Here is a 22,496-nt window from a genome sequence, read left to right as displayed (position 1 = left end):
ACGTGGCGACAGAGGAGTCCTGCAGTGCTCTCAGACTCCAGGTGAAGGGAATCCAAGACTGGTTTTACTCTTGTGAAACAGAGTCCCTCCTCTGTTTTCAGTCTATTACAGACACTTTTCAAGTTTCAAAATATTAAAATCGATTGAGAAGAAAACTTGAACATAGAGCAAATCAGTAATGTACATGAAAAAACCAGAAATTTCACCATAAAGTTCTAGAGACATTGAAAATAAACTGAACTCCCTAACTTGGTCCATGACACGACCCACAATTCTAAAGGAATTAAACCATCATTATGTATAGATGGATCTAAGTTATTTCTAAATGTGCAAATCTAAATGGCTTCACGTATCTGAAATACAGTAGCACAAACAATGTCCCTCTGCACAGTCAGACTTGAATTGCTCTGTACCAACAGATCTTTCCAACATGAGATTGCTTTACCATACAGGAGCTGCTCCTCCAAAGTCTTCCACACAGCTGGGGTGCAGCTGCAAGCACCACTGGACTCAGTTTCTCTTCCACAAGTGCAGGGATAAAGAGAAGATGAAGCACATAAAACAGACGTGAGAGAAACCAGTTCCTCTAAATCAAACAGAGGGAAGTGGTAGCAGAGGATGGGTCACCGTCAGAGGATCTACTGTGTGTTCACAAAGATCATGCAGCCACTCAATGCACTACCTCTTGCTGCTGTTCACATCTTGTCTGACGTGAAAATGTGCCAAACTAAATATTAAAAAGAGTGTTTCAGTCTGTTACTTCCCCAGCCTAATCATCTTCCATCCCAAGCATTTAAAATTACTGGTATATAACATTCAGCCAAGGTAATATCAAAATATATTTTATTCTGGACCTCTTTCAATTCTGATTCAAATTACAGTTGTCAAAGCAATACAATGCAAAGGGAAACTGCAACAGAAAATGTGCCTAGAAGGGATATAAGGGCCTTGGGGACAAATCATTGTGATGTAGAACCAAAATACATCATAAAGTGTAATTAACATGGTCCAGGACAGTATAGAACATCTATATCAGTCTTCTTTAGACAATAATCATGAAAACTGAACAATAAAAGTCCTTTAAACAAGTACAAAAAACTGTCATGGGCTGGTTTACACTTTTACAACAGTTGTAATTTAACTGGATAACTGAAGAAATGATGCAGACATTTTAATCCAGTGCTATAGGTAGGCTCACAGAATTAGACCCAAAGGATTTGTAACTCCAAATGAAACCATTACAACTACAATGTCAATGTCAGGAGAGAGAGAAAATTACTTCTGTATTCTAGAATTACTGTTCTGCACACTGCAGTCTGTTGAGGACAAGATTGCAAAGTACACTGGACTAGCAACAACATGCAGACTGTTTTCTTGTATTTACCCACAAATGTCAAAAAACATTATGAAGTAAAAATGATTATTTAAAAAAAACCAAAAAACCAAAAAAACCAAAAAGCAGAACAAAAACAAAAACATGCCTCAAGTTATTGTCAAGCTTCAAACTCAAAGGCTGAGAAAGCGAATTATGTACTCAAAACTACTGATCTGAAGCACTATTAACACTAAATCTGCGATCCGCTCGAAACGGCAGATTTTCCTGGTTCGCCTGCCTCCCACCAGACTGACAGTGAAGACAGTCACACTTTCACAGATCGTGGTATTTCAGAGCTTTCTCTAGAGGGAGAAGTGAGGACTGCTCCATGGCTCTCTCCCTACGGAAAATGTCAGGGATCTTGATGGAGATTTACTGCTGTCTCCCGAAGCCATATTTGCTTCTAACATGCCACAATGTTGCTTCTGCTTTCTTCAAGACGTCTGGAGAGATTCCCCCCCAACAACCACCCCCCAAGGGAACAGCTCTAGAGGGCTTTGTGAAGGGAGAAGCTATCAGGCTTTTCAGCCAAAAAAAGGAACACTGGGCTTAAATCCGGCTCTGGCAAAACCCCACGGCAGCCGAGGGCACCCTCGGGTCGAGGGGGACGCGGCTCGTTTTACCTACACGCAACGCTGGGCGGTTCGACATGGCCCCAAGCGCCTCCAAAGCTCACCCTGGCCAAGGTTTTCTCACGAAGTGAAAGACAACGGGATTTCTGGTTAGGCAAAGGTTGGAAAAAACCGGGTCCCAAGGCTCCTCTTCGCTACACGGACAAAAACAGACAACCTTTTATTTACAGGCTGAAACTCCCAGTCTGCGATCGCAGCGAAACTCCTTCCCTTCAGCAGCACCAAAGGCGTCAGCTGCTGAGGCTGCTCCGCAGGCAAACTGGCACGACCGCCCTATGCCTCCCACTACTCTTTCCTAAACACAAAGAACATTTCAAAGGTACAAAGCCCCATCAAACACCCTAGCATGAGGTAAGCAGTGTAAGGAAAAAGGAGTGCTTTTTTAAAAATGAAAAATCAATTAAAATTGGTAGAAATCTTTGGCCTTTCTCTCAAGATGCATTAAAGTGTCACGAAATCAAGAAACATGCTTCGAAATGCCATGTCATTCTGACTCTGGTAACTACTACCTCCCCTCCACCCAACCCAGAAAAAGAGGCACTTTTAGTGTTTCATATAAGATTTCCAATCATCTAGTAGACACGCTAAATAACCCTGCACAATGGTAGTCCCAGAATAAACTCAGTTTATCAACATTACAAAGAGTCTAAAAAAGCTTTTATGAGGACCTAGATATTCTCTTAACTACACTAAGAAGTCCACTGGTTGGGAATCTTTACATCAATTTAAAAATGCAGAAAAAGTTAAAGTAAAAATAGGAAAAGAGGAACTCTACAGAAACCTGGATCTGATCATGCAGAAATGAGAAACGGGATTCTGAGATGGACATGTAGAAAGACAGTGAACTCAAGAGCAGTTGATTTCTTTTCCCATCATTAATTCTGAGCCCAGTTTTTCCCCTTCCTTTCATCCTCTATTTGGATACTTTCCCATCATTGTGTTGAACTGGAAAAAATAGGAATGACTCCGTCTGTAAGACTAAGCATGTGCGTACACGCTGCACGAAGTCAGGGTCTTGCTGCCACTTGGCATCCTCAATTTAGAGGAACAATTTGGATGGTCCACCTCACTACTGAATAAGAGGCCTTTGTGCTATAGTAATAGTAGATAGTTATTCATGTCGTAGTTCTCTCTCTTTTTTTTTTTGTTGCCTTTTTTGGTTCAGGTGGTCACAGAACCCAGCACACCTTGCACGCGTGCGGTGAGCGGCGTAGGGAGCGCGAGGCGAGAGGCGGCGGGAGCAGGAGCAGCACTGTGGCATGGCAGGACAACAACAACAAACTGCTACGGATCCTTCCCTGCTGGAAACTGGCCTCACTGCAGGCAGTGGGGCACTGCTGACCCACACCAGGCTGGGGGCTCAGCCCGCACATCCAGAGCGCTCGAGCCAACGGATCTGACGTTCCTGCTGGGCTGTGCTTCGAGCCCCTGGCAACCCTGGGCCTGGTGACACTGGAGCTCTGTTTTTTTATCTATTTCTGAGTGTGTGATGCTATGCTTAAGCAACTAGAATTACAACCAAAACAGCTGATGATTGAGAAAGAGGAAAATGGCAATACCCTAAAACATGGCTGTGTGATTTTGCAGCTATGTCACAGAATTCCACCACAATTGCTTAGATTGGCTGAAAGAATCGTCCCAGTAACTTTTATGGAAATGAATAAACTGTCCATATTAAAATACAAAAGTACTATCAAGAATCACTTCTGACTTTCAGATTTAAATTCAGTGCAATTGACAAATGCATTGCTAAACAAAAAATGCAGCTTAAACATACTCAAAACATTTGTGTCTATTCCTGGGAGCACAGTTTAAAATTATTGCACAGAATTTTTTTTTTATTTTTATTTTTTTTCATTAAATGACAGAGGTCAGCCACAGTCATGGACCTCCAGCAATAAAAGCAATATTTCAAGTGCCAGACACTCAATATATTAGGTTTCCTACATATTGTAACTCACAGGGTAATTGCTCTAAACATTTGCAATATGCTCCAAAACTCTAAAAACAGCTGGCACTGAACCACCGCAGATATCTGTCTTTATGGATATGACTTTGTGTTGGTTTTAAACGCTGTGTATGATAGTAGCATAATCCTGGGGTATATAGAAAGAATGTACTGTTGACTTGTCTTTACCACTGGCAAATTGCTACCCTACCTTAGCCAAACTCAGACTTGCTTCAAGTCGTGTTTATTTCATGGAAATAGCAGAAATTGATGCCTAAAGAACAATGGTTAAAATGTCAAAGCTGCATTATCTCAATTAAATGAATTTATACCTAACTTGGAAGGGGGGAGGGAAAACCCCAAAACGATTAAAAAAATAGGTTAGAGACTAACAATCATAAGCCACAAAATTAATAGTGATTGAAATAGTGTTATAAAACTGATAACTTTGCAAAGCTCTGTAATATAAACCATTCCTTAAGTAAAATGTCTGTGACATAAATTTGACAACCTCTCTTTTTATAAATTTACACTCTTGGAATCTTATGCAAGACATGATGCAACCTTTTTGACTACACATACGCGTAAACACAACCTCATGCTATCATTTACAAATAAAATCACTATCAATATACTTTTAATCACATGAGCAGAAAAAGGTTTGCCATATACATCTGTCATTGTAAGAAAAATACTTGATATTGTAAACAGAGTAAAAGACACTATATAGTAGTGATTATTAAAAAAATAGCAGCTTACATCTACCCTATATTTGGAAAAAATGTAGTCACAAGATACAATAAACTGCAGGACTGGAGCAGCAGGGCAATTAGTGCAAGTATTCATCTTTCAAATAAGCTGAATCACTGCTATTAAAATAAACTTGAAGCAAGTCCTCTGTTTCAGATTTTTTTTAAATCTAAGGTAGTAAACATTTTGCCTCTTAATGGCAGTGTTATCAAATATATGCCAAAGATTTTATTTTAATAAAGAAAAATTACATGAAATACTTTTAATACTGGAGTTTGGTTACAGTTATACATCTAAGCTCCTACAAATAATGATGGGCAACTCTTAAAGAAGCTGTGGCATGAACCCTTGTCCAGAAAGATCTTAACCTCTTAAACAAAATCCCCCAGCTATACTTTGCTCCTTTTCACAATAGTGCACAATTTAACCATATTTTAGCTATGGTATTAAAGCAACAGAAGATGCATTTTTTTCCTCTTTTTTTGTAACCTTTTTTTTTTTTTTTTTTTTTTTTTTTTGCATCCCTGTATTTTTTCCTGTGTTTTTGTGCCCTTCTGTTCTTAAGATTGGCAGAATTATGTCCCAAATAAGAAACTACTGCATTTCAGCCATGTCACCAGAAAATCAAACATAACCTTATACCCATTACTGTCATACTTCGTAGATGAGCAGGACGTGAAATACCACGCCTTGAAGAAGGATGATTTTTTTTCCTTCTCTCTCCATAATCCCTTTTCCACCCTCCCTCTGTTCACAAAATTGTGCTCTGGGAGCCACAAAATGTACCAAACATCATCAGGTTCAAACTACCTCTTCAAAGAACGCATCAAAACATGTTTCAAAGAAACGCCTTTTTTTTTTTTTCCCAAGGTGAAAAAAACATAAACAAGAAACTAATTCACTCCCTTACTTCATGCATCCGTAAACTTAACCAAAACAAAACAGAAAACCCAATGTTTAAAAGCAAAGAGAAAAAAACTACTGCTGCAGATTTCTGTAAGTCCATTTTCTCTGTACATACAAACTGTTCAACTACTGAGAAGAAAAACAAAAATACCCCACAATCCGTGTGAGAATGGATTTAATGGGGAAGGGGTAATGAAGGCTGCCATTAGTATCTTCTGAATTTGGTATGTATATGGGTCTGCTCTTGTATATGGTATATTTCTCTCTCTCTCTCGCTCTCTCTTCTGTTTTTCATATCCAAAACCTTTAAATGTTATTTTGGGGCACAGCAGATTCCAGCACTTGGTGAACAGGATTCACAAGCTGTGACAAAACTCTGTCATCCTCTTCAGGGTGTAATTTTTTTTTTTTCCTCTTTTTTTTTCTTTCTTTTTTTTTTTTTCTTTTTTTTTTTTTATATACAGTATATGTATATATTTCTTTTACATTTGGCTGTAGTGGACTGGCCATGGTTCGATTGGGACTATAGCAGTACATGGGTCAGGGACAGTCATTTTGGCTATGTACACATTCATAGTCGGTCCATGGCTTCCAACTAGTAGCGCTATTTCCGTAGGTCTAATACACAAACCTGCAAGAGAAAGAGAGAAAAGGTACAGAAACTGCACAGTATTACATGTTTTTTACAATTCTGAGTAAAGCATCTGAGCGAAACCTACGACATGGACTGTGTAAGTTCAACCTTATATCTATTAAAAATAGATTAGGGAGAAAAACGGCCAGGTGAGCGCTTTGCTCGTGAACGCCCAGCCAGCCCCAGGTGCCAAGGGCACTGCTGCCTAGAGAATTCCTATCAGAACAGTGACAACATCTTATGTAACCTGTTTGCCTGTTATTTAAAACTATGAGGCTGAGAACTTACCTGAATCACAAAATGCCTGGGTTTGAAGAGACCTTAAAGATCATCACGTTCCAACCCCCCTGCCGTGGGCAGGGACACCTTCCACTAGACCAGATTGCTGAAAGCCCCATCCAACCTGACCTTGAACACTTTTAGGAATGGGGCAGCCACAGCTTCTCTGGGCAAACCTGTGCCAGTGCCCCACCACCATTACAGTAAAAGGTTTTTTCCCAGTATCTAATCTAAATTTGCCCTCTTTCAGTTTGAAGCCATTCCCCCTCATCCTGTCACTAAATTCTCTTGTAATCTAATAATAAAAATACAGTAAAATGAACTCAAAAATTTGTGAGCTGGACAAATCTGACTTGATCAGAATAATTCTGAAAAAAACAGTGACAGTATACAAATTCCAGTTTTAGTCTTCTAAAAATCTTCCCTAAGTAGTGCTTCTATGTGTGTCAGATATAGAAATCTATTAGTAAAATATAAACACATGCAAGGTACTACCAGCTGTAAGTACAGAGTGGATGAGAAGGGCTTTCATTAGCAAACAATATAAACCAAAGTAAGCCCAACATTTTTAAAAAACCAGAAACTAAATGAAAACAAATCTATTGCAAATACAATCAGCCTCTTGGGCCAAATTAACTGGAGGACTGGAAAGGTTACACAAAATGTATAAAAAAGGGTCATCAAGGGGGAATGATAATTTTTTTTGTCCTTTTATGATATTGCCTACACTTACAAGACTAAAATTATATGAAAGACCAATCAAAAATAATTCTCTAGAATTTAGGTTTCTTAAAAGTCAGAATTTCTATTTTCTGTTCTGAACTCTTAACAAGATGACCCTACTTAACAGCACAGAGCATGCAGGAGGGAGAACGCTCTGGCACTCTGTTAAGATACTACCTGAGATTCTGGACTACTAAACTGTCAGGACTGCTTTTGCTGACTTTGGTAAAGGAAGCTACAGCACTTCAAAACACAATTCTTTTATCACCCTTACTTTATTTTAATTCTGCTTTTCCTTAGGTCTCTCCTTCACGCTTTGAAAACCATGGTGAGAGAGGCAAGCAAAAACCCCTGTGTTATGCTCATTATGAAGACCTGCACGTTCAAATTTCACTGCAGTGCTCTGCAGGGCAGTGTCAGAGTAGCCAGGAGGTGATGCTCCAATACCCCACTGGGAGATGATGGTGGGGGCATCCACGATTAGTTAAACATATGATTTTATTCCCTGCTTTTTCTAAGCACAGTAAGCAGACCATTATTTACATACAGCTCCTGACATTTTTAGGAACTTTTTAATTACAAGAATTCAGAAATTTGTCCTCTGTTTTGTTGCTGAATGCAATGCAGAAGGTATTTCTTTTCTATCATGAGTTATGATAATATCACCTACACTGAACATTTTCACTTGAAAAGGGCAAAGAGGCAAACATGAACTTGTTTCCAGACTGGCCACACTTCTATAGTAAGCCCCGTGGGAACAGAAAATATAAATTGGTGACTTCTCCACCTTCTGAAGTTTTTGGAGGGCTTAGAACAGTGATGCATTGAACTGGAATAAAGATATTCTCCTTATAGCACCGTTACAGGTGAAAACCTACAGGGGAGCTGGCTGTACTCAACCTTCAGCTAGAGAAGGAAATTTTGTTTCTGTTGTTAGTCAAAAGATTTTCAGAAGATGTTTGTTATTAGAATGTCAGGCCAAGTCAAGCAGCACTTACTGAACCATCTGAAGCACTTGCTCCAACTTTGTCTCCTGCTGCATTCCAGCAAACCTCGAAAATCCCTCCTGTTCCCCGATAACTGTGAACTAGGGCACCTGTCTAAAAAGGGACAAAACAGGTAATTAATACAACAAAATTCAAGTGAACAATTTGTACACGAAAAAATTCCCCACTGCTTTTAAAAGCTGAAATTCTCACGAGGAAAATGGTCCAGGTGAGACTCCTGGACAACCTCAAGCACTGTGTTAAAGAATGTGATGCAACTATTGCATCTTGAGCTCTTCTGTTTGACAGGCAAAACTGGGGATGGTCACAACTACTTCCAATTACTAAAATGAGCCTTTCAAAAATTAATGCCTAATTCCCAGTAGCCAGAGATTGAATCATGTCTGACAACAAGGTCCTTAAACTTTCAATCATAATAAGCCTGTTTATTTTTGCCAGAAATACTGAACAAGTAATAGTATCCTATTTTACAAAGTTATGTAGAAACATTTTGTTGTCATCTTCTCTCACTTTACATTCTCTTGTTTTTCAGTGAAATTCAATGAAACAGCTAATCAGATTAGTATTGGTCTACATCCAGTCATTTTTCACGAGAAACCTGTTTTATCAGGAGTTAAAAGTTCAGAGGTAAAGACAATATTTGGATGCAACACGTTACTGGAGACATTTCACTGAGTGTTATTTTTGTCAGTCGTTTTTTGGTTGGGTCTTTTGGTTTGTTTGTAGGGGTTTTTTCTGATAAGTAAAGACAACGTAAAGATAATTAGTACTTCACCATAGGCAAGCACTCAAGTGAGAGATTAAATGTACATCCGTGAACAGAAGCAATGTCAGAACAAAGAGAAGGTGAAGCAACATGGTAGGAATGGCAAAGCTCTTTGTGGCTGAAACACAGTGGAGCAACAAAGGTTGGAAAGGTGCTGATGGAAAAGACCAAAACAAACTTCCCAACAGACAGAAGAGCATTAAAATACCTGTGTATTCCAGATGTGTACACATTTATCAAAGGAGCCACTGGCCAGGTACCTGCCATCAGGACTGAAAGCTACACTGTACACAGGTTCTTGATGTTTTGTCAGAGTATGAATACAAATTCCTCTGTCTACATCCCATAACCTAACAGTAGAATCAAAGGATGCACTGCCAAGGAAAAAGACAAGAGATGAATTATATCTCAATTCAACATATTTTTGTTACTAATACAAACAGAGTATGACAAAGTATCCTACATGCTTCAAAATATTCTGCGAACCTACATTTATAGAGAGTGAAGTAAAAATAATGTTTAACAAGCATTTAAAACCCAGGATTAAATAGTACCTTGCTAACATAAGATTGGCATTTGGATTATTTGTTCCTGGTCCTGTAGGACTCCATTTGATAGTATAAATTTCTTTGTTGTGTGCTTGTAAATCATGGACACAACTGTCTTGTTTCATACTCCAGATCTACGATAAAAAGGGAAGAAAACACAAAGACATTTAACACAACATTATACTAAAATACATTTTACATCTTTCTTCTTTATCATTTGCAGGCTGACTGCTACCTTTTAAGCCACTCAAAACATTTGCTATGACTGCTAGAGTGATTATGTCAAGTATTATTCCAGGACCTTCCATTCTTTGGGTTATAAGCCTCCCAGTGAGCTTAATGAGCAATAAAGGTGCTGTCTGTAGAAACCAATCTGCCTGAGTTAACTGCAAACCCCTTGAAAAGTGCAGGGATGAGAACAGATGCTGAAATGAGAAGAGCAATATGTATATGTTCATGTCTGAGTTGACAAAATATCACAGACCTATTTTTAAGTTAACTTCTTGCTACACAGACTGAGCAAAATAAAGGGATAGTAGAGAAATTTTCTGCTTTCTTACAAATCCATAGACACATACTGCAAAAACCATTATGGCACTTTCCTGGCTTATCAGGATTTGCATCACCAGGTGTGTGTTCAGTACTTCACAAAGGTCATTAGGACTCCAACTCCTTTATGATCATATTCAACAAGCAAAATAACTTTATTAAGAGTTTACACTGCCACTACAGAAGGAATTTTGCAAGGCTTTTATACCTTTTCCTAAACTGAAACTTGATGGTTAGCCATCTGAATGCTTTTTTTAATGATATCTGTTTCACTAGTGCTTTTAGTTCATCTTTTGTTAGAAAAAGTTAAAGCAGCATGCTCAAGCTCAACTGTATTTAAGATGCAACTGAGGTGTATGTTTAAATAAATGATGCTTTTCAGAACTGCTGCTTCACTGAAGGGGAAATTGATTTTCAATATGCATACAGAAATGAAATTGTATTTCCAGTTTAAAATGATCAGATCAAAATCTAGCTTCTCTTCCCCAAAACTAGTATAAATGAAAAGGGTCCACATCAGCTGCCCTAGAGAACATCAAGTTGTCATCAGAAGAGAGAAAACTAAGTAGATAAATCACTAGGCACTTTACATGTGCTGCAAAACCTGACATTTATTCGTTCTGCCATTCAAAAATGACCCACAAGTGATTAGTGATGTGTAGACTTATCCTCAAGCACTTGATTTTTGAACTAATCCTGAACAAAACGATAACACTCGTTCCAGCCTGGGCTGAATTCAAAACAGCAACCAAGAAGTTAATTGCCTGAATTGCCTGAGCCCACAAACACTGACACGTTCCCAGTTGTCACCTCTGCTCACTGAGAGGCAACAGATCGAGCTGTAGATTGGAATTCATCACACTGGAGTTTCAGCTGTTCAGGTATTAAACAACTAGCTTAAACTGGCTACTTTGACTCCATCCATTGCCATGAAGAACAACTGATGCTCTCAGGGGGTTAACTCATCACACTTGACTTAAGACACTTACCTCAGAAAAGGGTGAATTGCTCTTAGACTGAAGATGTCTAGACATCTAGCTTTAGACAGGAGGCTTAATGCTTAAATGTTTATATTTAGATAAGATGATTTCCATCGCCAGAGACCGACTGTGTGACAGCAGGAGGCACATGTGGCTACCCATTCAGCCATTCCCCATCCCTGATTTAAACAACAGTGAGCTGGATGGAATTAACTGTCCCAAGGGCTGTAGCAGGACAGCGCTGTCAGTGCCAAAAGTGTATCCTGAAACCCTACCAAACACAGGGCTAAGGCACCCACTGAATGTAAAAGCAGTATGGGAGAAATGGAAAGCATCTGTGCCATGGAAGCAGCACAGGCCTGTCAGGCATGAACAGCCTCGTTTATTCAAGTGCATGTAACCTGGAGGCATCTTTGTGGGGATCTCCAGGGCGCCCTGAAGCCCTGTGTGTAAGTTACAGTGTCCTCTGCACTCACAGGTTTGCCCCAGTTCTACAGGAAAGCAGGTTGCTATGAATTATAGAACGGCTCCTGATGAACTGGAAGAAACAAGGAGTGCACACAGCCCCTGAAGAAACAATATGCCAAAGATTTTAACTAGAAAGAAGGGGAAAACAGGAGAAAACCGGGAAAGGAGCAAGCCACCCGTTCTTGTATGTGTTACATGACATGCATTCCAGCTTTTTCTTTTAACCAAAAGCAGCCATCAAGCGTGACAGCTTAATGATTAATGACCTGATTCTGTAAACAGCTAAAAGCACCTAATAAATCATGCTCAGAGTCTCAGGGTGGCAGCCTGTAACAAGTTCTCTGGACCAAAGCTTGGCTCTGATTAACACGGATTTCTAGGATTGCCTAACCTTGCTATATTAAAAAAGAGCAAATATTGGACAATACATTGGGAAGTACAGTGATACTGATGGATCGTCCACATGAATGCTGTGCACTCCAGAGTCCTGCAAGGACAAGGGCCAGAAACAGAATTCCCATTACCTTTAGAGTCATGTCATCAGAGCAGGATGCCAGGAGATTACCAGTTGGATCCCATTTGATTGCATTTACTTCATTCTAAAATGGAACAGTGAGAGTAAGCTGGAGTCATCACTTCCATCACAAATGACAGAATACAAAAGTTGGACAGCAGTTATGAGTATCTGTGTAATTGTCAGGATTTTAACACTGAATTTTCATTCACAGCTTTGCCTTCAACAACAACAGCTTTTTGCTACCTGTTCATCACATTTTCCCAAGCATGTTTGTACACCACATAGCAAAGTTTTAAAGTCACCATGTTTCTTCTTCTAAAGCTTAATTTTTGCATTCTGGCACTGGCAAAAGAAGCTGCACATGGGAGTGAGAATTGTTCTAATAATCACAAAGACTACAGTTACCATATGTCCTTAACCACAACTACCTGTATGTGCACCTATTGCCTGTACAAGTGCTGAGGACTGGCAAGTTTACTGGGCCCCCAGTCTCTCATTAATAAAAATAGCAGAGCAATCCCCAATCTTCCAGTACTTACTGTGTGACCCTGGAAGGTTTTGATGGGCCTATCTTGTCCTAGTTTACAAACGTGAATACACATGTCTGTACTGCAAGAGGCAAAGGTGTTGTTACTCTGCCAGTCAACATCTAATGCTGGTGCTAAAAGAGAAAGAAAAGACATTTAAAGCTATTCCTGTATTCTGCAGGAATTTCATGTGCAAATTCAGCATGCACCACCTTAGAACAAATGCCAACAGGAAGCAACGATTAATTTTACATCAGCTCTGAAGACAATCAAACACTACGAACAGTAAGACATGCAGCCAAAGTGAGTCTTACACAAAATGAAACAAACTTTAATATAAGTCATTAAAATAAGGAACATATGTGAAATGAAAGTTATACAGAAGACAGGGCAGCAGGACACCGGGCTGTAGTTAAGCCATCTGTAAATAAATCTCAGGAGTCAGCACAAAGAATGGGTTCCCACAACTTCACACATTGTCACACATGAGCCCATCTCCACTAACTAGCTCATCTCAGCCCCTGCCTGTGCTGATAGATGGCAGCCAGGGAAAGGTAATGATTTACTTCCTTTCTTAATTCCAGCATTAGAAGGTGTGGTAACTTGAAGCTTAATCATGGGCAACATATTCCATTTGATCAAGCCAGATATTTATGGCAGACAGCACTCAGAACTGCTTGGAGTAAATCACGAATTGAAGTTTTTGATTGTTGTCATGCCACTGGAAATGTAGTGTGAGCAGAATAAGGAGTGAAAACAAGACACATTTCTTAAAGGCCCTTCGATGACATGTCCGTCATCCTCTCTGTTCTATTTCCCAGCTGATTCTGGCAGGCTTGCTCAGCGTGCAGCCCGCAGAGCAATTTGTCTGACCTCCTGTGAGGCTGCACTCTCATCTCAGCTGGCCACTGAACAGCCTTTCAGCTGGTTTGTGGCCAAACAAATTGGGGACAGCACAGCGGGAAGCAGGGAACAATGGGACGCGGGACTGGGATTACTGTAGCAGGAAGATGACAAATGCAGTCCTTAGGTAATAAACACAAGTCCCTTGTGGCCCACCCACTTGATTTGTCTTCCACTGTACTACAGAAAGTCAGGAATATTTGGGTTATTTATCTCTTATGACTTCCACAGAAATGCCATAAAATTGTGAGTTATAAAATCAGAACAAGTCTAGCTTTGTTCACATTCTCATTACAAATATGGGAGTCAGTAACCAAACACTGCCTGTTAGATTTTAAATTGGTGTGAACAAGCACCATAAGCACCGGATCTTTTAACTTATTTTAATAAATAACACTCTTTTCAGCTTTTCAGATGACGATCCTGAATGACCAAAATCAAGACTTACCAGAATGAAAAGGAAACTGCTGCTTGGCTTCGCCAGTGTGGGCATCCCAAATAATTGTGGTCTGTATTAAACAGATAAATAAACAATAAACAAACTTGTACAAATTGCTCATTTCCCCACAACTGTCATCATTCTCAAGTACCAGAGTACCTAACCTGCTCCCCATCACCCAAACCTGATCCTGATTATACATTTCTAATGTTTTACCCAGTACTAAAGGAAATGGTAGTAGATGTACAGACAACTGTAGAAAACCTTAATATGTTGTAATATTAGAAAGGTGTTTAATCACAACATTTTGGGGTCTAGAGGGAAGAAGGGAGTTGTGGGCTTTTTTTTTATTTATTTTTAGTAAACAAAAATTAAATAGATTTACCTCCTTAGTCCTATTTACATTCTTGTAATCCATTCCACACATCTACTTTTATTTCAAATACTTGAATATTCAGATTGTAATATCAACTACTCACTTGTCCCTAAGGAGATCTTATCAACAATTGGTCACATTCTGAAAGATTTAAGGGTGCAATTTTGTTCTGAGTTATTCTCCGCCAATATTTGGGTTAAAGAAATCTTACTTGACAAAATTCATACCTTCTGATTACTATATTATTTGCCAATATCCCTGATCTACCTCAACGATCAATGAAAATTTTGACACCAAATTCAATGGAAGCATGAACTGACCACAAATAATTTATTGAAAAGAAGCATTAAGGTTAGAACAATTTTTCTGCTAATGCAGAATATTTTTCAAAGCATAAACTCAGTTGCTTTGACTAAGAAGTTTTATTGACTGAAATGAGCCTTCTATTTTCCTCCAGAATATTTTTCTGCAAATTAAAGCTGTACCTCTATAAAGATTTAAAAACTGGCATAACCATCACAGCTGCCAAAAGAGGAAACACATCCTTTCCATGCTTTGAAACATTCAATTTTCCTTCCTTTGTGCCAGCACAAGCATTTATAAAGCTGGGCACTAAAGTAAACAAGGTTAAATGTGTGCAGGAAAAAAATAACAAATAATGGAGAGAATTTACAACTTTACAGTGACACTGCCAGTTTTAAGTGGCTGTACTGAGCTTGCAGTTTGCTACTCCTGCTAAGAGAAAGCCTGTGCTGACTTGTGCACCTTGAATCAGCTACAGAGGAAAAACTCAACTCTTCTTACACTTTTGAACACTCCATTTGATTCTCTGAATTCATCATAAGTCTATTCTTCATCACTATGTGCCCTTCCTACCATTCATAGAATCTCTTACACTAACAACAGCTCTGAATTTAAAGACCTTGTGAGTCTTTAAGTTTGCTTAGAGATGTGAAATAAACCACAGTTAAACAATGAGCTCCATGGCATTACACTACTGGCACTTCCCCAGTCGCATATATTGACTTTCCTTATGTTCCAGCTCTCAACTTGTCAACTATTCTCAGGCTTGACTGATATCCAACTCAGTTATTTTTTTTTTCCTGAGGCTTTCTATGAAGTGCTTCAGTAAATTTTAAGTAATTTGGTTTTAAAAAGGTTTACTGTTTCTGCTTCCAACACACTTACTTTCCAACTTAGGGTAAACTAACTGCAAAGAGATCCATGGACATTGAAATCTAAGAAATTAAAATATCTCAACAAACTACAAAACCCAAAGAAACACAGCTAGAACAACAAGTTCTTTGTAATTACATATTTACATCCCATGCCTTCAGTTCAATTTACTTACTTTTCATAGCTTTGTTATTTTGCTTACAATTAGATTATAACGGTGAAGGAAAGAATTTTAATTTTACCAAAGATTATCTCACCTTGTCCACTCCTGCACTTAAAATGAAGTTTCCTTTCTTGTTCCATTTTAACGCAAATATAGGACCTTTATGTTGCCCTAAGGTGCTGGCAAGATTACCTGAAAATTTATATTGATATGAATACATTAAAAAAAATAAAAAACTATGCTGTGAGCCACAATACAGGAAAATATACTGGAAATTAAAAGTATTTCACTTACCATCTTTAGTCCATATCCTTGCAAAGCCATCGTAAGACCCAGTTGCTAGAAGTGTACCTTCACTCTGCCAGCAGAAAGGTCATTTATTTATTTTTTTTTTTACTGTATAACTCAAAGCTAAAGAGCACAAATTTCAGGTAGAAGGTAGAATACATCTGCATAAGATTTAAGGTATTTATTTCATTGATTACAACTTATTAAAAAGAAGCTCCTTAAGTACAATAAAAGAAATTACGATGCCACTCAAGACAGAAATATTTCAGGTGCCACCGGAGGATGCACCGTTGCTGTCACTTAAAATTTGACCCTGCAAAACTGCAACTGTACAACTTTCTCTGGGTGTTTCGAGCACTGCCTCCTGTACTCACGTTCCAGTCCAGTGATGTCACATCTTTGTTGCTGGGTACATCCTGCCCTCCTTCCCGGATGCAGTGCCGAAGTACCAGCTGCGTCGAGCCGCTCGTGCTGTTCTCGCTGAGGTTCCATATCCGTGCTGTCGAATCGCCAGATCTACGAAAACATTATTGTATAGCATCATATGTAATTATATCACATTATTATTATCGTTATTTAGGAAAAAAATACAATTAGAAGTACTCTTTTCTAAACAGCGAACGCGGCACTTGGAGCAGAGGGCGTCGGGGTAGGTGTTATTTTAACTTGTTGCCATCAACGCTCAGCAGTGAGCCAGATATTCCACACCTTCCTGCTAAGTGCACATACCCTGAGGCCAAAAGGTCACTAACGGGATTCCAGGCACAGATGAATACTTCAGATTCATGGCCACGCAGCACCACTGCCTTGTTGGGAGGGATTTCGACATCTCCGTCTACTTCCATCATGTCTGTGTGATTATCTGCATTGTGGGAAACAGTAGAGAGAGGTGGATTTTAATATTTTGGGACAATACATTGTGACTACTGTACGGTTCAGATTCTTCTGGGATAAGGACACAATCCACAATTTATGCGATTCAAAAATCTGACAAAGCTGTCGCGTTCCCTTATTTTTCCAGTTTCAGTTTATGAAGTGCTATAAACAGATGGGGAGTTTCAAAAACGTGGGAAAGCTCTTTGCCCTACTAAATCTTCACATCCAAGCGGATTTAATTCTGAGGCTTAAAAATTGAGGCTGAAAGTTATTTTTTTGCTATGTTAAAAAACAAATGCTGTTACAAGTACTCAGTTTCTCAGCCCCAGTGCTGCATAGTTACAATATGTTACTAGTCTAACTTACGCTTTCAAACATGCTTATTACACATTCATTTTCAAAAATCTCTCTTTTCACCAATTGCAGTCAAACAGGTTTTAAATCTACATCTCAGACACTTCATTTACAAAGTGGCTTTAATTAATATAATCACATTTGGTGATACAGTAAACTGATAACAGAACCTCTCAGCAATTACCACGGAATTGTGGCAACACAGAACTTCCTGCGTGGAAGGGAGGTTGTATCCATATTGTTCCGTAAAACACACTGGGGGTAATTCAACAGTTCTCTTGGCGCCTACCATCAATAATTTTCTATTATTAAAAATAAATTCACGCCGAGTGCAAATGCAGAATATAGGAAATGCTGCACAGTTCACCTGTTCCGTATTTATTCATCGCGGTTAAACAAATCATTCCACATCTATCGCTTAATTTAGCATTGAGGGTTTCTGTCACCGTTCGTACGCGTGAGAAAACAGAAAAGGCTGTTGGAACATGCACGGTTTTCAGAAAGACACCATATAAAGCATCACTTCAGTCAGAGAATCGATGCCAGGATGAAGCGCTGTACCAGCCAGTAGGGGCTGCTGGTAGATCACAGTTAACAGTGCCGTGATCCGAGGTTTACCCTTCCTCTCTCCAGTTCACAGTTAACAAGAAAATGCTCTTTTGAGATTTTTAAATGAGAAAGTCAAAGCAGAGAGCTTACTTGTTTCAGCCAAAGATTATATTTCCAGTTTTTTATCATACAAGCTAATAAAAAAACTCTTAGTAAAATCCAGAATTTGTATGTGGCCTGATATTACTATTCTCTCAAAAATGTCATTTCTTCAGGTGTTTTTACAGCAAGAGCTGTAACTCCCACTCTTAAATGTGAAATTCAGACTTCCAGAACAATATTTTCAAAATCATTTCTTAACGCCTGACCCAAACTTTTCCATACTAAGCCTGACTGTAAGGTATGTTCCTTTGACCAGTGATGACAAAGAGAACTCATTTATTTCCCCAGTCACAGCTAAAATGGGATTGATGAATAAACCAACCTTGAAAGCAGTTGCACTGAATAATTCTGAGTAGTAAATCATGAAAACTGATACTGATAGAAGAGACAAGTGACACAGCGCTTGTCCCAGCAACCATGACCTCAGCGTGACAAGCAGGCCTGTCCTAGGGGGAGCGAGGTAGAGCTCCCAATCCACGGATTAAAGAACCTGCTGGAAGGAGTCTGTGGAGCTTCATTGCTCAGTTTTAACTGGCTGTGGATTGGCAGAGTCCTCTCCTCATTCCCTCTACAGGGGCTAAACCAGAGAAGATGCAACCTTTAAAGAGTTGTCTCTGATTATTTTCTGCAAGAGTTTTCAGAGAGTCCTGTGAAAAACCTTCAGATGATGGGAAAGGAGCAGTAACAGAAGTGAGACTGGGTCAAGGGAATATGATGAATTAATGAATTCAGAAGTTTGCATCTCCTGCAATTCCAAATATCAAACTGGGGGCAGTCAAAGGTGAGACACCATCTGAAGGTATTCTCTGCAAGCTGAGGGGTTACCTCTACACTTTTACCTCATTGTCTACTGGCTCATATTTTGAGAAACGACAAGAAAACGTTAACACAGCTTAAGGTTCTGCCTCAACTTACTTGCTATAGTATGTGCTCCATTCTCTTCCCCATTTGCAGTATTCTCTCCATTTTTTGCTGATCCCTGTTGGTTGGTGGCGGCTGCAGCTGCAGCAGCTGCTGCCTGCTGTTGTGCAAGTTTATCTCTGTAGGCCTGTTGTCTTGTCTGTACCACATCAGGCATCACTGCATCTATCAGTGAGAGAGACTCTATCGGCCTACCATCAAACAAGGTACCATCCTAAATTACAGCAGAGGGAGAAAACAAACAAACAAAAAAAAGACAACACCAAGTACATAAATTAACATTATGGGCAAAAATTTCAAGAAAAACTAAAGCAAAAGTTTCGATTTAATACAATATATATAAAAACGGTGCTGGAAGTGGTATCTCATCATTGTTGGGGTCAGGATTGGAATTTTGATCTAAAGTTAAGTGGCCGTTATAAATATGCAAAAAAAAGCCACGGCAGGCCTCTGGGAGAGCCTGTGGAATCAAAAGTTATTTGCTTCGAGTTTGCTAATTCATCTGCTAAAGCAAAAAATTCTGTAAGCTATCTATGAATATGATTTCAAACATGAGTGGCTGCAGCAAAATCTAATGGTTTGTTTGAAGAGCGAGCTGCAAACATTGCAACTCGGGTCACTGACTTGTGATGTTATTCTATCTTATTAGACTAATACTTTCCATAAACATATTATCTGGAGAGTTGACTAGTTTTCTTCCTTTTTTTAAACAGTGCTGGCATGCTTTCAAACAACAAGGAAGAATTTTATCCTGAAATGGACAAGACCCAGTTAAAAATACACTTATGCATATGCTGGCCTTTGTAAGGATCTATTTTTAGGAGCTAGAAGGATTCCTTGCAATAAATATAGGGTCTCTTTCTTCTATTCCTATCACTTGCTTTATTTTTCTGAGGCTTCCTAAGGGAAAGGATTTGCTTGGGACTATGAAAACTACACATAAACAGCAGACATAAGGGAGACTGGAAAGAGAGCAGAATTAGTGGGAGAAAGAAATAGTTTCCTTCTGTAATCTAACTGACACACAGAAAGGCTGCTAACCTTCCAGGCATAAATGAGAATGGAAATTGAGGGTGAGTGTCTGCAGCATCAGGCAGGAAGATACATAGCTTTCTGTACTGCTGGAATAACCATTTAAACATCAAATTTAATAGATCCTGCTCAAGATGAATTAGCCAGCAGAGGCAAAAGGCAAAGTGGCATATACCTTCATCCTTCCTGCCACAAATTCAAACCCTCTGTCTGCTTGGAAACCTTGCCTTTGGGCTCTCATTACTTCGTTATAACGACACATCACCCAAACGAAGAGCTGCATAGTGCTCTCCCACCTCCCTACTGCCAGCCTAGGAAAATTAAAAGAGATTACTTGTCTCAATTATTATCTTATCTCACTTGTCTGGATGTACTACAACATTATATTAGGGTAAAAACTCTACAGACAACGGACCTTTAAGCAATGAGCCAGAACACCATGCCTGGTGTTGTGTGGCTGCACTGGGCAGAAGCCCTACCCAGTTATGTCACTCCATTCTGGTTCCACCACTGGAGTCATGGTGAACACCAGCAGTAAGGAATCTGAAGTAAAAGTAAATAAATAGGATACAAGAAAGTTAAGAAAAAATACTAACATTCAAACTTACTGCAAGCAAGGACATAATGCTCCTGGCAGGCAAAGCCTCCTTACCTCATTAATACTGACTTCTGCCTCTACATATTGCAGACCTTTCTGGATGATGGAAATCAAAGCAGCTGGTGGCACCAGAGCACCATTTATATTAGACTGGCTGATATGGCTCTCTATACCAAAGGTAAATGCTGAATGGGAAAACCCTAAAGACAAGGCAAAGACATCAGAAATGATTTACAGACAGTCAACGTTACTTGCTGTACCATGGTAGGATCTATTTACAAACCTGAGCAACTTTTATACAAAGTTTATAGCATGTTTAAGAGCTACAAAAAACCTCAGCAAAACACCTCATTTCCCTCATATGTCTCTAATTTAAACATACAAAAAGATAAAAGCAGCGTTTAAATAGGAACACAATTATAGTATCATTGGTAGAATATTTGTGAATGAGTCGATACAAAAATATAAAATATACAATTCACAACAGCATTTAAACATATTTATATATTCATAAACTACATGTGTGTATTATCTAATATATAGTATTTATTAAAAAATAAAAAATAAATATATATATATATATATCTCCAAGACACCAAGACTCACTCACTAGTTTTACTCAGTGATTTGATACCCATGAAAGCGAAATGGACCTGTACGTAGAGCAGAATTCAGCTCACGGTACTGTGCTGTCATAATTGTGTATGCTTTGGCACCCAGACCTACATCAGCACTGTGCACTGATTAAGAAGTGGCAAACATGTTATGGTGCAGCACTGGTAGCTGCTTGCTACTTATTTGATCACCCTGAAAAACTGAATTTAACCTAGAGAAAAATAGTTGTTTCAGCAAATTAACTTTTCTGTCATGGATTCTTTTCTTAAACCACCTTTTTTTTTTTTTTCCTTCCTTTTACCCTGTCAGGTAAGTAAGAAGCTGCCTGAAAACTTTCAAATGAAGATGAAGCAATTTTGTAAGTTTGGCTTCTGTGACAAAAGCAATCTGCAACTGGAATGAGAACATGTAATAGTTTTCAGTAAATTCAGATGGAACAATGAGTTTCTGCTTTCTTTTGACAGGCAGATACTGAAAAACTCTGCCACCCACCATTGCTTCTGGTGCTTCTCTGCCTCTAATTGGAAGTCCATGAGAAGTGGACATATGTTGCACTAGTCAAGTGCATTTTCAAGAAGCCTGAAGCCACCCATCAGCTATCACTAAACAAAACTAAGAATCAGTAAATGTTGAAATAGCAAGGTAAAATATACATTATATGTGTAATTTTATATATATATATACATTAAAGTTGATCTCTTACACCCTTGTCTTAAGACTGGAGTTTATTTTTGCTTTAATATGCAGACTTCTTTTATCTATTGCTGAGATCATATTCCCTCCTGGCAGCTGACAATCATCCCGTGTTCATTTACTAGGGCATGCCCTGACTTCCAGTCAAATCTACCCATTCTAAATGTAGGCTGCATTAAGCAGTCAATGTCACAGCTGTGAGTAAAGACGATGATGATGTCTCTTACACAGCTTCAAGAATAACCACCACCACCAAACTCCCTGCAGCCATATGGCCGCATCTAGAAACCCAAACATGCAACACAAACTGCTGATCCGACTGGGTTTGGGAAGCTTTAAAAATAAGGGAACGCTGCTGCATCCCTGCTTCTGTTTTACAGACACAGTCAGTTTGGATGAATATGACAGGAAAAAGGTTTCTTTTCAAGTCTGACAATATTCAACTGCCTTTTACTCCCAAGAAGCAGGAGGTTTTGGCTAGCCTGATGGCAAAGGACAAGATCCTCCAAGAGAGCCTCCTGCAGGGAGGGAGGTTTTTGGGAACCCAAGACTGTAAAAAAAATCTGTTCATCTCTATTTAGATTCAAGTGATACAAGTCATGCAGTCACAGTTGCCACTTCTTCCTTTGAAGCACAGCAACATCTGTCTTCCCTGAGTCGCATTCAGGCAAGGAATTCAGCGACACAAGACCAGCTTCCAGGAGCACCATTTGCTCCAAGAACACAGGAAAAAACAGTATTT

General features: G+C 39.1%; 1 protein-coding gene across 2 annotated transcripts in view; it reads right to left on the bottom strand.

The window, feature by feature from the left end:
* Positions 1 to 826: 826 nt before the first annotated feature.
* TBL1XR1 (TBL1X/Y related 1) overlaps positions 827 to 22,496 on the bottom strand; it is a 110,222-nt gene continuing 88,552 nt past the window's right edge. For both annotated transcript variants that reach the window (XM_050308023.1, XM_050308024.1), the window contains 13 exons: positions 20,501 to 20,646; positions 18,811 to 19,030; positions 16,684 to 16,816; positions 16,329 to 16,470; positions 15,961 to 16,024; positions 15,761 to 15,858; positions 13,961 to 14,021; positions 12,622 to 12,743; positions 12,090 to 12,164; positions 9,575 to 9,702; positions 9,229 to 9,394; positions 8,246 to 8,347; positions 827 to 6,242 (listed from right to left, as the gene is read on the bottom strand). In XM_050308023.1, coding sequence (XP_050163980.1) covers positions 6,216 to 6,242; positions 8,246 to 8,347; positions 9,229 to 9,394; positions 9,575 to 9,702; positions 12,090 to 12,164; positions 12,622 to 12,743; positions 13,961 to 14,021; positions 15,761 to 15,858; positions 15,961 to 16,024; positions 16,329 to 16,470; positions 16,684 to 16,816; positions 18,811 to 19,030; positions 20,501 to 20,646 — 1,484 coding nt within the window. In that variant the 3' untranslated portion in view covers positions 827 to 6,215. The remainder of the gene's footprint in view (positions 6,243 to 8,245; positions 8,348 to 9,228; positions 9,395 to 9,574; positions 9,703 to 12,089; positions 12,165 to 12,621; positions 12,744 to 13,960; positions 14,022 to 15,760; positions 15,859 to 15,960; positions 16,025 to 16,328; positions 16,471 to 16,683; positions 16,817 to 18,810; positions 19,031 to 20,500; positions 20,647 to 22,496) is intronic.

Source organism: Myiozetetes cayanensis, unplaced genomic scaffold (assembly GCF_022539395.1).
Source record: "Myiozetetes cayanensis isolate MyiCay16 unplaced genomic scaffold, myiCay2020 scf13, whole genome shotgun sequence".
Classification (NCBI taxonomy): Eukaryota; Metazoa; Chordata; class Aves; order Passeriformes; family Tyrannidae; genus Myiozetetes; species Myiozetetes cayanensis.
Note: the sequence above shows the minus strand (reverse complement) of the source record. Positions and strands in the feature narration are given on the sequence as shown.